The 13,965-nt window shown below is 27.1% G+C and overlaps 1 protein-coding gene across 1 annotated transcript in view; it reads right to left on the bottom strand.

Moving 5' to 3' along the window:
- The window catches only part of side-IV (sidestep IV transmembrane protein), a 475,641-nt gene that overhangs the window by 79,230 nt on the left and 382,446 nt on the right, over positions 1-13,965 (bottom strand). Inside the window, exon 6 of the mRNA XM_088044905.1 lies at positions 9,890-10,041. Coding sequence (XP_087901031.1) covers positions 9,890-10,041 — 152 coding nt within the window. The remainder of the gene's footprint in view (positions 1-9,889; positions 10,042-13,965) is intronic.

Below are 13,965 nucleotides of genomic sequence, written 5' to 3'. Positions count from 1 at the left end.
ATATATAGAATTCTCAGTCTTAAAGAAACTTAGAGAAACCTTAAATCCATAAAGAATTTTGTGACTAAAAATTGTACAGTCGGACCGCTACAACTTGAACTATCACGCGCAACAAAAAACCCATTTATAGTTTTCGATTATTTTTTATTTTTTTTAAGCGTGCATCTTTAATTGCTTTTCTTTTGTTTAGTTCCTGTCTCGAAATATTTTTTTTTTAATTAATTCGTTATTTCTGCTTGACTTTCTTAAGGTTTCTTTGTTAGATCCTTTTTATCTTTTCTCTTTTAATTCTTTTTTCAGCTTCTCTCCTACTTCTTTAAGAATAAAAAAACGATAATTTGAAGATTTGAGATTAAAAATTGAAAATTGAAAACGTGAGAAAATCTAAATTAAACCTTTTTAAATCTTGTTGAAATTCACGGTTTTAAAAGAAAAAAAATTGAAATCTCTTCATTGCATTAAAATGGACTAAACTACTGATTTTGAAGCCCAAAATAAAATATTGCAACGTCAACAAATTACATTTCTATGTGCAGAATTGTCGGTTACATCCGTGTTTGTTTTTTGATGCAACTTTTTAAACAAACTTTGTGGTACGTAGAAGAAAACTTTGTAATTAGAAGTTCGCCGTAACTAACTACAGTAGACAGTGTAATTTATTTATTAGGTCACTGCGGGTTTAGAAAAGTTGTTTAACATTTACATTGTAATTTTACAATAAAATTAGGCACATTTAATCCGCGACCGGAAGTAGTTGTCTATTTTTAATAGAACACTCTGTATATTATTACATCTTTAGATTCCCTACAGCCAATCTGTGTAAATATAAGAAAACTGCATTAAATCTTCTAAATTCTCAAGTAACATCCAAATGGACGATAAATTAGATCAGCTTTAGAGCCCTTAAACAACAAATTCTTAACAAGAAATTCCTAAACGCGCATTAAACTAGAACGCGATGATTAAAACTTTTATGTCCTGATACTTGAAACCTTATTCTGATCGTACATATAATCTTAAACTTACAAGCTTTTAGTAGTGCAACTCGACTTATAATTCAAAGCTCGAGAGGTAAAAATCCACGTTTGATCTAATCTAACTTTATCCAACTCAAACATTTAGGAAACGAAGCCAACTGGCAGAGAACAGGAAAATTGAAGCCATTATACGACTTCTTTAATGGTACTTGAAGTTATGCAGTTTCTTCTCTCCGGGTGAAGTTAAATAATTAACCCTTCGTTCACCTTCTTTTAGTGGTAAAGCCCGTTTTATCCAGGTCAGGACTCGAAGATACTTGTGAATAAAGTTTTTGTGAGTACATCGCCTTCTCTTTTGATTTTTTTTTTAATTTGCCTAACTTGCAAAATTATGAAACTTTCTAACACATCGTTAAAAAAAATTTTGGAGAATCGTAGAAATTTTTGAAAACGACCGCTAAGACCTAGAGAAAACATTGATCCTTTTAGATCGTCTAAAGGACACAAATTGACTCTTCTAGAGAATTAACAATAATATAGAAAATTTGATGTAGTCTAATACATATTTAAACATTCCCAGAGAATTAATGTAAAATTTTGAAGATAATTAAAATAATTATAAAAAAAATCGTGAGGATCCTCACCGAATCATGAAACGTTTAGAGAAAAATACTGAATTTTAGATAACCGAAAAGACATAATAAAAGAGAATCATTCATTTTTAAGATTTTTCGAAAATACTAGAGAATTAGAAAGAAAGTAAAGAATTCTAGCAATCTTCCACTAGTCTTTTAATTTTAGGAATTTAAGAATTAAATTTAGAGGCATTACTACTCATGATACAGTTATTAACGTTGCCAAATTCCAAAATTATAGAACCAGAAACTGACTTTTTAGAACTTTTTTATGTTAAGACGAGCAAAAAATTTCCAATATTCTAGATTAAAATTCGTATTTTCGCTAATTTTAGAAACTTTATTATCAAAAATGGATGTATTACTACTTATGACATGACGCACTTATTAATTCTGCCAAACTAAAAAATTTTAGAACCAGAAATAGATTTTTTTTTAATTTTTATTTTAGGACGAACAAAAAAATTTCCAGTATTCTATCAAGATTGAAATTCGTATTTTCGCCAATTTTAAAAACTTTAGAATTAAAAATGGACGTATTACTACTTATGACACGTTTATTAACTGTGCCAAATTCCAAAACTTTAGTACAAAAAACAAATTTTTTAGAAAATTTTTGTTTTACGACGAACAAAAGATTTCCTATTTTCTTCGTATTTTTGCTAATTTTAGGAATTTGTAAATTAAATTCAGAGGTATTACTACTTATGACACGTTTATTAACTTTGTCAAATTTCAAAATTTCAGAACTAGAAATAGATTTTTTAGAATTTTTGTATTTTAAGACGAACTAAAAATTTCCAATATTCTAGATTAAAATTCGTATGTTTAGTAATTTTAGAAACTTTAATGCCAAAAATTAAAGCATTATTACTTATGTCAAGCTTAATAACTCTGCCAAATTCCAAATTTTTCAAACCAAAAACATACTGTTTAGAAGTTTTTTATTTTATGACGAACAAAAAAATTCCAATATTCTATCTAGGTTGAAATTCGTATTTTTGCTAATTTTAGAAATTTTAAAATTACAAATGGATTCATTACTACTTATGACACGCTGATTAACTATGCCAAATTCCAAAATTATTGAACCAGAAACAGACTTTTCAGAAATTTTTAATTTTAGAACGAACAAAAAATTTTCAATGCTCTAGAATAATATTCGTATTTTCGCTAATTTTAAAAACTTTGGAATTAAAAATGGATGTATTACTACTTATGACACGCTTATTAACTGTGGCAAATTCCAAAACTTTAATACAAAAACAGACTTTTTAGAAAATTTTTATTTGAAGACGAACAAAAAATTTCCTATTTTCTAGATTAAAATTTGTATTTTTGCTAATTTGAGGAATTTGTAAATTAAATTTAGAGGCATTACTACTTATAACACGCTTATTAGCTCTGCCAACTTTCAAAATTTTAAAACTAAAAATAAATTTTTTAGAATTTTTTTATTTTAAGACGAACTAAAAATTTCCAATATTCTAGATTAAAATTCGTATGTTTGGTAATTTTAGAAACTTTAGTGCCAAAAATTAAAGCATTACTACTTATGACAAGCTTAATAACTCTGCCAAATTCCAAATTTTTCAAACATAAAACATACTTTTTAGAAGTTTTTTTATTTTATGACGAACAAAAAAAATTCCAATATTCTATCTAGGTTGAAATTCGTATTTTTGCTAATTTTAGAAATTTTAAAATTACAAATGGATGCATTACTACCTATGACACGCTGATTAACTATGCCAAATTCCAAAATTATTGAACCAGAAACAGACTTTTTAGAAATTTTTAATTTTAGAACGAACAAAAAATTTTCAATGCTCTAGAATAAAATTCGTATTTTCGCTAATTTTAAAAGTTTTGGAATTAAAAATGGATGTATTACTACTTATGACACGCTTATTAACTGTGGCAAATTTCCAAAACTTTAGTACAAAAACAGACTTTTTAGAAAATTTTTATTTGAAGACGAACAAAAAATTTCCTATTTTCTAGATTAAAATTTGTATTTTTGCTAATTTTAAAAACTTTAGAATTAAAAATGGATGCATTACTACTTATGACACGCTTAATAACTGTCGCAAATTCTAAAATTTTAAGACGAAAAATATACTTTATAGAAAATTTTTATTTTAAGACGAACAAAAAATTTCTTATTTTTTAGATTAAAATTCGTATTTTCGCTAAATTTAGGAATTTGTAAATCAAATTTATAGGCATTACTACTTATGACACGCTTATTAACTCTGCCAAATTTCAAAGTTTTAAAACTAGAAATAGATTTTTTAGAATTTTTTTGTTTCAAGACGAACTAAAAATTTCCAATATTCTAGATTAAAATTTGTATATTTGGTAATTTTAGAATCTTTAGTGTCAAAAATTAAGGCACTACTACTTATGACAAGCTTAATAACTCGTCAAATTCCAAATTTTTTGAACTAGAAACATACTTTTTAGAAATTTTTTATTTTAAGACGAGCAAAAAATTTCCAATATTCTAGATTAAAATTCGTATATTCGCTAATTTTAGAAACTTCAGTACCAAAAATAAATGTATTACTACTTATGACATGACGCACTTATTAACTCTGCCAAATTTAAATATTTTTGAACCAGAAATTATTTTTTTAGAAATTTTTTATTTTAAGACGAACTAAAAATTTACAATATCCTAGATTAAAATTCGTATTTTTGCTACTTTAAGAAACTTTAGTACCAAAAATGGAGGTATTACTACTTTTGATACGCTTATTAACCCTGCTAAAATCCAAAATTTTAAAATCAGAAACAGACTTTTTAGAAAGTTTTTATTTTAAGACGAACAAAAATTTCAAATTTTCTAGATTAAAATTCGTATTTTCGCTAATTTTAGAAACTTTAGAATTAAAAATGGATGCATTACTACTTATGACACGCTTAGTAATTCTGCCAAATTCCAAAATATTAACCTAAGAATTCGTTTCTAAATTTTCAGGATTTTTTCGAAAACAAATTTTATTACTAAAACTTCTGGAGTCGATATCTCGCTAATTTTTGAACCAAATTTGCCATGGAGCTAATTTTACGCAGAATTTCGCGCAGATGCCAAAACACTGTCGACCATTTCCACAACTTTGCAAGTTTTTAAGAAAAACTGAAGAAAATAAATGTTTGTACAGTAGAACCTAAAAATCAATTTTTCAAAAATAATGGTGAATAAATTAAGATAGAATATTACAAATCTTTCGCTGCAGCGTCAACATCAACAAACCGATGCAAAAGTTTGAACATCCCAGGATGCAGTTTTCCAAGTTTTGCACTACTTAGAACTCGAGTTTGCTTTAATTACTCGTTTTGAGAAAGACATCAGTGGAGCTTCTTCCCGATTCTTTATAATATTCGCAGGTTTCCACAGTCTAATTTTCTTATGTATCCACCATTTTGCATTATTCTCGTCTGAGTTCACCCTAATCACCGGGATGCTTATCCTTTGTGCAACGCCAACCCATTCAAAATCGAATAAAAGCAAGAACTGTGTAAAGAAATCCAAACTTGCTTGAATAGATGGCGTCAGAAAGTGTGCGTAACAAATGATTGCCAGACATTGAAAGAATTTTTAAAAAGTTAATGAGGCTTAAAATACTGTTTTTATCCTATTAAATTGCGGAAAGTAGAGAACTGTTTTTGCGAATTGCATTATTTAAATTTCTTGCGAAATTGATGCGAACAGTTTGTCTTTCTTTTGTGTTGGAATTTGTCGCGATTTATTTCGGGAATTAGAGTAGTTAGCTGATGCTTTTTACTAAAAAGAATGATTAAAAGTTTGAAGGTAACAAGAAGAATAGAGAATCTGGACAATATAAAATATGATTAGACCAGAAAAAGTAAAAGTTTACTAAATTAAGAAATTAAGAGTCTTAAAAAGTGAATTTTAAAAGAACTGCTAATAAAAAAATCGAAAAAAAGAAATTAAATAGAAAACCTAAAATAACTTGCATTCCACTATAATTATTTCCGACTTAGAATTATCTAAAAATCCCTAAAATTTCCAGGGATTTTCGTCTTGAAATCTTCAGAATTGTTTTTTTAATTCTTTACTTCTATTGAATTTTCAAATTTTTTTCAGATATATTAAGTCCTTACCCTTTTTCAAATTTTCAAATTCTTTGTAAATATAGAATTAATTATTTTAGATTCTCAAGCATTATCTTGATATCTCTAGAATTATGGCAAAGATAAGTTTCCAAGAGTGTTAAAATCTCTACAATTCTCTACTTTATTGATAATTTTATAGATTTTTATGATAGTAGACGATTTTTTACTTTTATTATGTCCTGTAGATTCTCTAGAATTCTCTGCTTTTTCTATAGAGCTTAACTGAATATTCCAAGAACCTCCACGATTCTTTAAAGATCCTGAAGATTCTCTAGAATTTTTTGTGATTTATTTATGACTTTTCGGGTGTCAAGGATTCTCTAGGATTTTTTAGATTGAAATTACGATTTTACGCTTTTTCAAATTTTCTGTAATTTTTTATGTAGATACACCAGATGCTTCAGAATTTTCTAGGATTCTTTGTAATTAATACGAATTAATAGGCTCTTTGAAATTCTTTAGAGATCTCTAGAATTCCTTATTTATGATTCTAAAAAATTCTTCGTTTTTTTTTTTCATTTTGATTTTTCAAGATGTTTTAATTTTTATGTCTCATTTATTATCCCATACTCACTAGTACTGTATCTTTTATATTTATTGTATTTTTAACCTTTTATGACCCATAAGAATTATCTAGAAATTTCAAATTTTTTTTTGCATTCCCTTTTTAAAATTTCTAGATTTCTTTATTTTGTTGGAAATTGTCTAGGATTTTTACTTTTATTGTATTCTTTGGATAGTCTACAAATCTCAAGTTCTTCTCCAGGCCCTAAAAAAATTATCGAGAGCATTTATAATTCAAAAAGATTGTCAAGATTTTCTAGAACTTTTTTTGATTTATTTATGACATTCTTAATTCTTAAAAATTATCTATAAAATACTCTAAAATTCGATGGGGTTCTCTATAATTTAAATCTATCTAGAATTTTCTAGAAATCTCTAAAAATCCTTTGACATGCTCTAGGAGTGTTCAAGCTCGTCTTGAAATCCATAGAATTCTTTATTTCACTTTTCTAAGATTCTCTATAATTTAGGCTTTTTTAGAATTATTCTGAGTTTTTAAGTTAATTTTCTATCGTACTGGTAAAATTTTATAATTTTTGCTTAAATTGTGTTCATTGGATGGTCTAAAATGCTTTATTTTATTTCTAGGTATTAACTAAATTTTCTAGAAGCCTCACGATTTTGTAAGAATCATCAAAATTCTCTTGAATTCTTTTTATGACTTCCTAGAATCTTCTACATTATTGAGAATTTTAGAAAATATATTCCTGAATTCTCTAGAATTTTTTACAATTTAGGTCTTTCTAGAATTATCTAGAAATCTATAAAATTTATGACTTCCTCTTGGAGCATTCAAGATTGTTTTCAAGTCTTTAAAATTCTTCATTTCATTGGTAAATCTCTAGAATTTCACATGTCTAAAATGGTTTAGTTTTTCTCTAGGTCTTGACTGTATTTTTCATGGATCGTCAAAATTCTTTAAAATTCTTTGTAATTTATTTATGAATTCTTAAATATTTTTAAATTATTTAGAATTCCTAAGGATGTGCTCTAGAATTCTCTATAATTTTATCATCTCATAACTTTCTAGATGCTTTTAAATTATCTAAAAGAGCTCCAGAATTTTCTGTAATTTAAGTCTCTCTGGAATTATCTAGAAATCTTTAAAATTTTAAGATTATTTTCAAGATTGTCTTAGAGTCAATAAAATTCTTTACAATTTTTACTTTTATTGTGTCTTTTGGAAAGTATAAAATTCTTAATTTTTTCTTTTGGTCTTTACTGATTTTTTTTAAGAACCTCCTCAATATTATTATTTATAACTTTTAAGATACGGCAGAATTTTATAAAATTTTCTATAATTTAGGCCTTTCTAAAATTATCTACAAATTATCTAAAATTCCTGGATCTTTTCTAAAAGTTTTCAAGTTTCAAATTATCGTATTGGTAAATTTCTAAAATTTTTATTTTTACCTTTATCGCGTTCTAAAATTGGTCTAAAATTAATAATATTATTAAATTATTAAATAATTTTTTGTCTAAGTTTTAAATGTATTTTTCACGAACCTCCACTTTTTGGCAAGGATCGTCAATATTCTCTAAGAATCTTTTTAATTTATTTATGACTTTATAGATGCTGCAAAATGATCTAGAATTCTCTATAATATGATCCAAAATTAGGTTTCTCTGAAATTGTCTAGAAACTCTTTAATATCCTATAGAAATTTTAAAGATTGTTTTGGAATTCATTATTTTATAGATAATTTTCTGGAAGTTTTACGTCTATCTTTTAGATAATTTAGGTGCACCTAAAATCCCTATTTTTTTCTCTGTCATAACTGTTTTTAAGAACCTTCACGATTCTGCAAGGAATATCATAATTTTTTTTAAATTATTTGTAATTTATTTGACTTCTTAAAAGTTTCAAGATTATTTAAATTTTTTTATAAACTGCTCTAGAACTCTTTTGAATTAACATTTTTTTGACATTTTCTAGGAATTATTAAAAATTTCTTGGTATTCTTAGAATTCTTCATTTTATTGGTAATTGTCTAGAACTTTCACTTTTATGGTGTCTTTTGGATGATCTAAAATTCTCAATTTTTCTCTACAGGTTAACTGAATTTGTCAAGAACTTCTATGAATTTGTAAGGATCGTCAAAATTCTCTAGAATTTTTTTGTAATTAATTTATGACTATTTAGATATTTTCAAATTATTTAAAATTTCGTATGATGTGCTCTAGATTTCTATATAATTTTATCATCTCTAGAATTATCTAGAAGTCTTTAAAATTCCTTGACATCCTCCAAGAGTTTATTCTAGAATTCCTAAAAGCCTTTAAAATTTTGACTTTTATTCTGGTCTTTGGATAGACACAAATTCAGATATTTATTCTAAGTCTTAATTTCTACAATTCTGTAGAAATTTGTTTATGCTTTCTAAAATGCTTCTAAATTATATAGAATTATCTGTGATATTCTTATACAAAAATCCTTAAAAAAATTGGAATTCCATAGAAGTTTTAAAGATTAAATTTGAAATTATTGATTTTCTGATTTTCGGTAATTCCTAATTTCTCTTTTTTAGATTTTGTTTAATTTCTTTTTTTGCGTTTTTTCCTTTATTTAAATTGACTATTCTCTACCTGAAAGTTCTTCAAGATTGTCTATCACTCACAAGGATTTTCTAGATAATTATAAATTCTCTAAGATTTTCTCCAATTTTTCATGATTTTCTGAGATTTTCTGAAAATTCTAAACTTTTTTTGGAATTATCATAACGCCAAAATTTGCTAATTTTGTTTAAACATTAGATGAGAACATTTTAAATTTAAAAAGCATGAAATCGAACTTAAAAACCGAAATTTTGAAAACGGAATATTAAAATTCTTCATTTCCGTCAATTAAAAAGATTGAAGCCGCCCTCTGACACCTCCGCCACGTCAATACCACGCACGCATGAGGCCTGCTAGTGATAGATGTCAAGAAAAATTCCATCTGAAGCAGTCCACCCTATGAAAAATAGCACATAGCCACCCTCTGTCTCAAGACATGCGGAATGCATAATATATCAGAAACCAAAAATAATATTTTCGAGTCCCATGACTTTCATACCACATCCATCGCAATCAACCCTTAAAAGTGCCACCACTTCATCATCTGTTATTGAGGTTCCATTACATGATCGGTTTAAAATACAATCACGCGAAATCTTATTAGCATAAGTCGATTATCGTTTAATCACATTCGGGTATCAAATGTGAATATTTCGTTCAGCCGATAATTCACATGCCACAAAGTAAATTATGAAAATCGTGTTTATGCAAAATATACTTTAAATTAATATTGTTTATGTGTAATTTCCCTTCCTGCGTTACAATTTGCAAGCTTTCAAACTCATTTGCATATAAAATGCGCAGATTAATCAGTTCCAAAATTATGTACTCGATGTTCGTCGAATTCGCCCAGCAACAAGTTTTGCGCGGCAAAAACTGATCAAGAAACTTAAATTAAAACGAGCCGAAGTGCGCTTTGAACCTTTTTCCGTATTGACACGGAAAATTACAGAAATGTGTTGTGTTCTTTACGGGTCAGTGCTAATTGAATGAATTACGTCGAAATCTACTCACGTTTTTTGCCAATTTTTTGACGGGTCTGCTTCCTTTCCACCAGGTTATAACGGCGTCTGGTCTGGATCCTGACGTTCTGCACTCAACTTCGTAACGTTTGCCCGCTGACACTTGTTTTTCTTTTGTTAGGATATTCACCGTTTGGGGTTTTACTGGAAAAAAAGACAGTATAATGAGGGTTTACCTTTGACGAGGTTTGCTTTGATGCAACGTATGTTTGGTACAGATAACTAACTACGTACCTGCAGGGGTTTTAAGGAAAATGCAAATAACATGTTTTAATTTTGTGGGAAGACGCTTGGGAAGAAAGAGAAATTGGTTCGTTATGGTGGATCAGAGAGACGGGATCTGGGCTTGGTTAGATGGGCTAGGAAATTAGTCTTTCGTTTCGATTAGAAAGGTGCAGAGAAGAAAATAGTTGCTATGAAAATAAAATTATTTTAAGTTTGTATGTTTTGCTTCATAGTTTTGCAGTTTGTGGTACTTACAGAACAATCGCTACAAATTTCATGAAATTTGGAGCAAAATTGGCAAAATTAGTAGTAAAAATGCAAAATTCTTAGTATTTTTGATTCGCTTTCAATATAAATATTTCTAAATTTTAGCTCCCTCGCTCGATATTGTTGTTGTAATTTGACACAGAAAATAAATCACTTATGAAGATCAACCTCTTCAAATTTTGTGGTTTCAAGCGCAAAATTACCTGAATTAAAGAAAATGCAAAATTTTCGAATTTTGTATTCACTCTAAAAATATTTTTTTTTAAATTTAACCTTAATTTTTAAAAAATAGTAATTTGGCACAACCAATAAAGCACTTAGAAAGAATAATTTCCTTAATTTTGATTAGACTAGGAACAAAATTTGCAGAATTATAGAGTAAAGCGTAAATTTTTGGAATTTCTGATTCGCTCTGAAAATTTTTAGACTTTGCCTAATTAGCTCTATAATTATGTAATTTGGAACAATTAATAAGTTACTTTAGAAAAACAACGCCCACAAATTTTATTCATCTGGGGACAAAACAGAATTGGAGGAAAAATACAAAACTTTCAACATTTTAGATTCACTTTGCAAATACAATTTTCCAAAATTTGTCTGCTTTACTTCATATTCTTTCAATTAGTCACAATTAATTAGTGCCGTAAGCAGAACAATCTCCTCAAATTTGATTGCATTAGGAGCAAAGTTGGCTAAATTAGAGGAGAAAATGTAAAATTTTCAGAATTTCTGATTTGCCATGAAAATAAAAATTTCAAAATATTGGCTTCCTTGGTATGTAATCTTGTAATTTGGCACAGAAAATAAGTTACTCTTGCAGAACAATAACAGAACTAAAGAAAATATTGCAAAATATTCAGCATTTTTTATTTTTCTATTCTGAAAATCAGATTAACTCTGAAAATTTCTAGACTTTGTCTATTTAGCACTATTATTTTGGCATTTTGTACAGATAATAAGTAACTTCAAAGAAAGAGTCTTCCTATATTTAATTCCTCTAAGACCAAAACTACTGGAGTTAGAAAATAAAATAAAAAAAACAAAAATTTTTATTTCTTCTGAAAAAACTCTCCAAATTTTACTGTTCTAGGATTAAAACTGCCAAAGTAAGGAGATTTAAAGAAAAATTGTGAAAATTTTGTGTCGTCTTCAAAACAAACATTTTTAAAAATTTGGTCTCTTTTTAAAAAATTTTTATTTTTTCTGAAAATTAAAATTTTGTCGTCTTCAAAATGACAATTTCTAAAAGTTCGGTCTTTCTCTTCCTCAAAAATTTTTGAATTCAGCAAAATTAATAAACAGGTCGAAGACAGGAAACTCTCCCAAATTTTACTGTTTTACGATAAAAACTGCCAAAGAGTTTAATGGAAAATGGTGGAAATTTTTGAATGTCTCTAAACCAAAAATTTCTAAAAATTCGGTCTCTTTCTCAAAAACTTTGGAATTTAGCGAAATTAATACAGGTCGGAGGTAGTAAACTCTCCAAATTTTACTGCTCTAGGATTAAAACTGCCAAGAAGAAGAGAGAAGAAGAGATTTAAAGAAAAATTGTGAAAATTTTGTGTCGTCTTCAAAACAATCATTTTAAAAATTTGGTCTTTTTCCAAAAATTTTGGAATATAGCGAAATTAACAAAACAGGTCAAAGGCAGTAAACTCTCCAAATTTTACTGTTTTAGAGTAAAGAGAGCCAAAGTTACCAAATTTAAAGAAAAGTGGTAAAAAAATTTAGTCGTCTTCAAAATGAAAATTTTTAAAAATTTGGTATTTTTGTCAAAAATTTTAAAATTAAACAAAATTAATAAACAGGTCAAAGTCAGTTAACTCTCCAAAGTTTAATGTTTTAGAACGAAAACTAAAAAAGTTATGGAATTTAATGAAAAATGATGAAAATTGTTGGTCGCTTCAAAATGAAAATTTCTAAAAATTCGGTCTTTTCTTCAAATATTTTCGAACTAATCAAAATTAATAAACAGGTCAAAGCCAGTAAATTCTCCAAATTTTAATGATTTAGAGTAAAGAGTGCCAAAGTTACGGAATTTAAAGAAAAGTGATGAAAATATTAGGTCGTCTTCAAAATGAAAATTTCTAAAAATTTGGTCTCTTTGTCAAAATTTTTGAAATTAAACAAAATTAATAAACAGGTCAAAGGCAGTTAACTCACCAAAGTTTAATATTTCAGGAAGAAAACTAAAAAAGTTATGGAATTTAATGAAAAATGATGAAAATTGTTGGTCGCTTCAAAATAAAAATTTCTAAAAATGCGCTCTTTTCCTCAAATATGTTGGAATTAATCAAAATTAATAAACAGGTCGAAGGCAGTAAACTATCCAAATTTTAAAGATTTAGAGTAAAGAGTGCCAAAGTTACGGAATTTAAAAAAAAGTGGTGAAAAAATTTGGTCGTCTTTAAAAGAAAAATTTTTAAAAATTTGGTCTTTTTGTCTAAAATTTTGGAATTAAACAAGATTAATTAACAGGTCAAAGTCAGTAAACTCCCCAGAGTTTAATGTTTTAGAACGAAAACTAAAAAAGTTATGGAATTTAATGAAAAATGGTAAAAATTGTTGGTCGCTTCAAAATAAAAATTTCTAAAAATTCGATCTTTTCCTCAAATATTTTGAAATGAATCAAAATTAATGAACAGGTCAAAAACAGTAAACTTCCCAAATTTTATTGATTTAGAATAAAAACTGCCAAAGTTACGGAATTAAATAGAAAATACCGAAAATTTTTGGTTATCTTCAAAACGAAAATTTCTAAAAATTTGGTTTCTTCTTCAAAAATTCTAGAATTTAGCATAATTAAGCAACGGCTAGAAGGAAAAACTGTAAATTTTACTGTTGTAGGGTACACTGCCAAAGTTACGAAAGGTAAAATTGTGTATCTTCTTCAAAATAAAAATTTCCAAAAATTAGGCCTTTTTCTCAAAAATGTTGAAATTTAGCAAAATAATTAAACAAGTCAAAGACAGTAAACTCTCCAAATTTTACTGTTTTAGTATAAAAACAGCCAAAATGGTTTTTGCTCGTTTTCGAAATATTTATTTTTTTTAATTCGGTTTCTTTCTCAAAAATTCTCTAAATTTTTCTGTTTTAGGAGGAAAAGTGTTAAAGTTAAAACTCTGAAAAGAAGAACAATCTGAGAATTATTTGGAGAAAAAACATGCTGAAAGAACCTAGAGGAATCTGAGAAATGTCTGGAAACAACAGTGGAAGAAACAATAAAACATTTTAATTTCTTTCTTTTTTGACAACTAAAAACAATTTAGAAAAATCAAAATAGACTGAAAAAAAAGAATTGTGATTGATACAATCTGTGAAGAATTATTGTAGAACTATTTTGAAAGAAGAATATTTTAGGAAGGGCCTAGAAATAATATGGAAACACCCTACAATATAAATACATTTTTTCAAAAATTCCTAAATGACTCTTTTAAGATTTTAGTCTTAAGGAACAATTCAACTATAATTTCAGGCACAGAGAACTTGAGAATCTTTAGCGCTTATTTGCGAAATTGCAAGTTTTTGAAATTGAGGATTTAAGAATGTACGTACTGAATTTTTTGAACTTAAATT

This window comes from Gnatocerus cornutus, chromosome 1 (assembly GCF_029298725.1).
Source record: "Gnatocerus cornutus isolate USDA-ARS CGAHR chromosome 1, icGnaCorn1.1, whole genome shotgun sequence".
NCBI lineage: Eukaryota > Metazoa > Arthropoda > Insecta > Coleoptera > Tenebrionidae > Gnatocerus > Gnatocerus cornutus.
The sequence above is the reverse complement of the archived record's forward strand: the minus strand, read 5'-3'. Positions and strand labels throughout refer to the sequence as shown.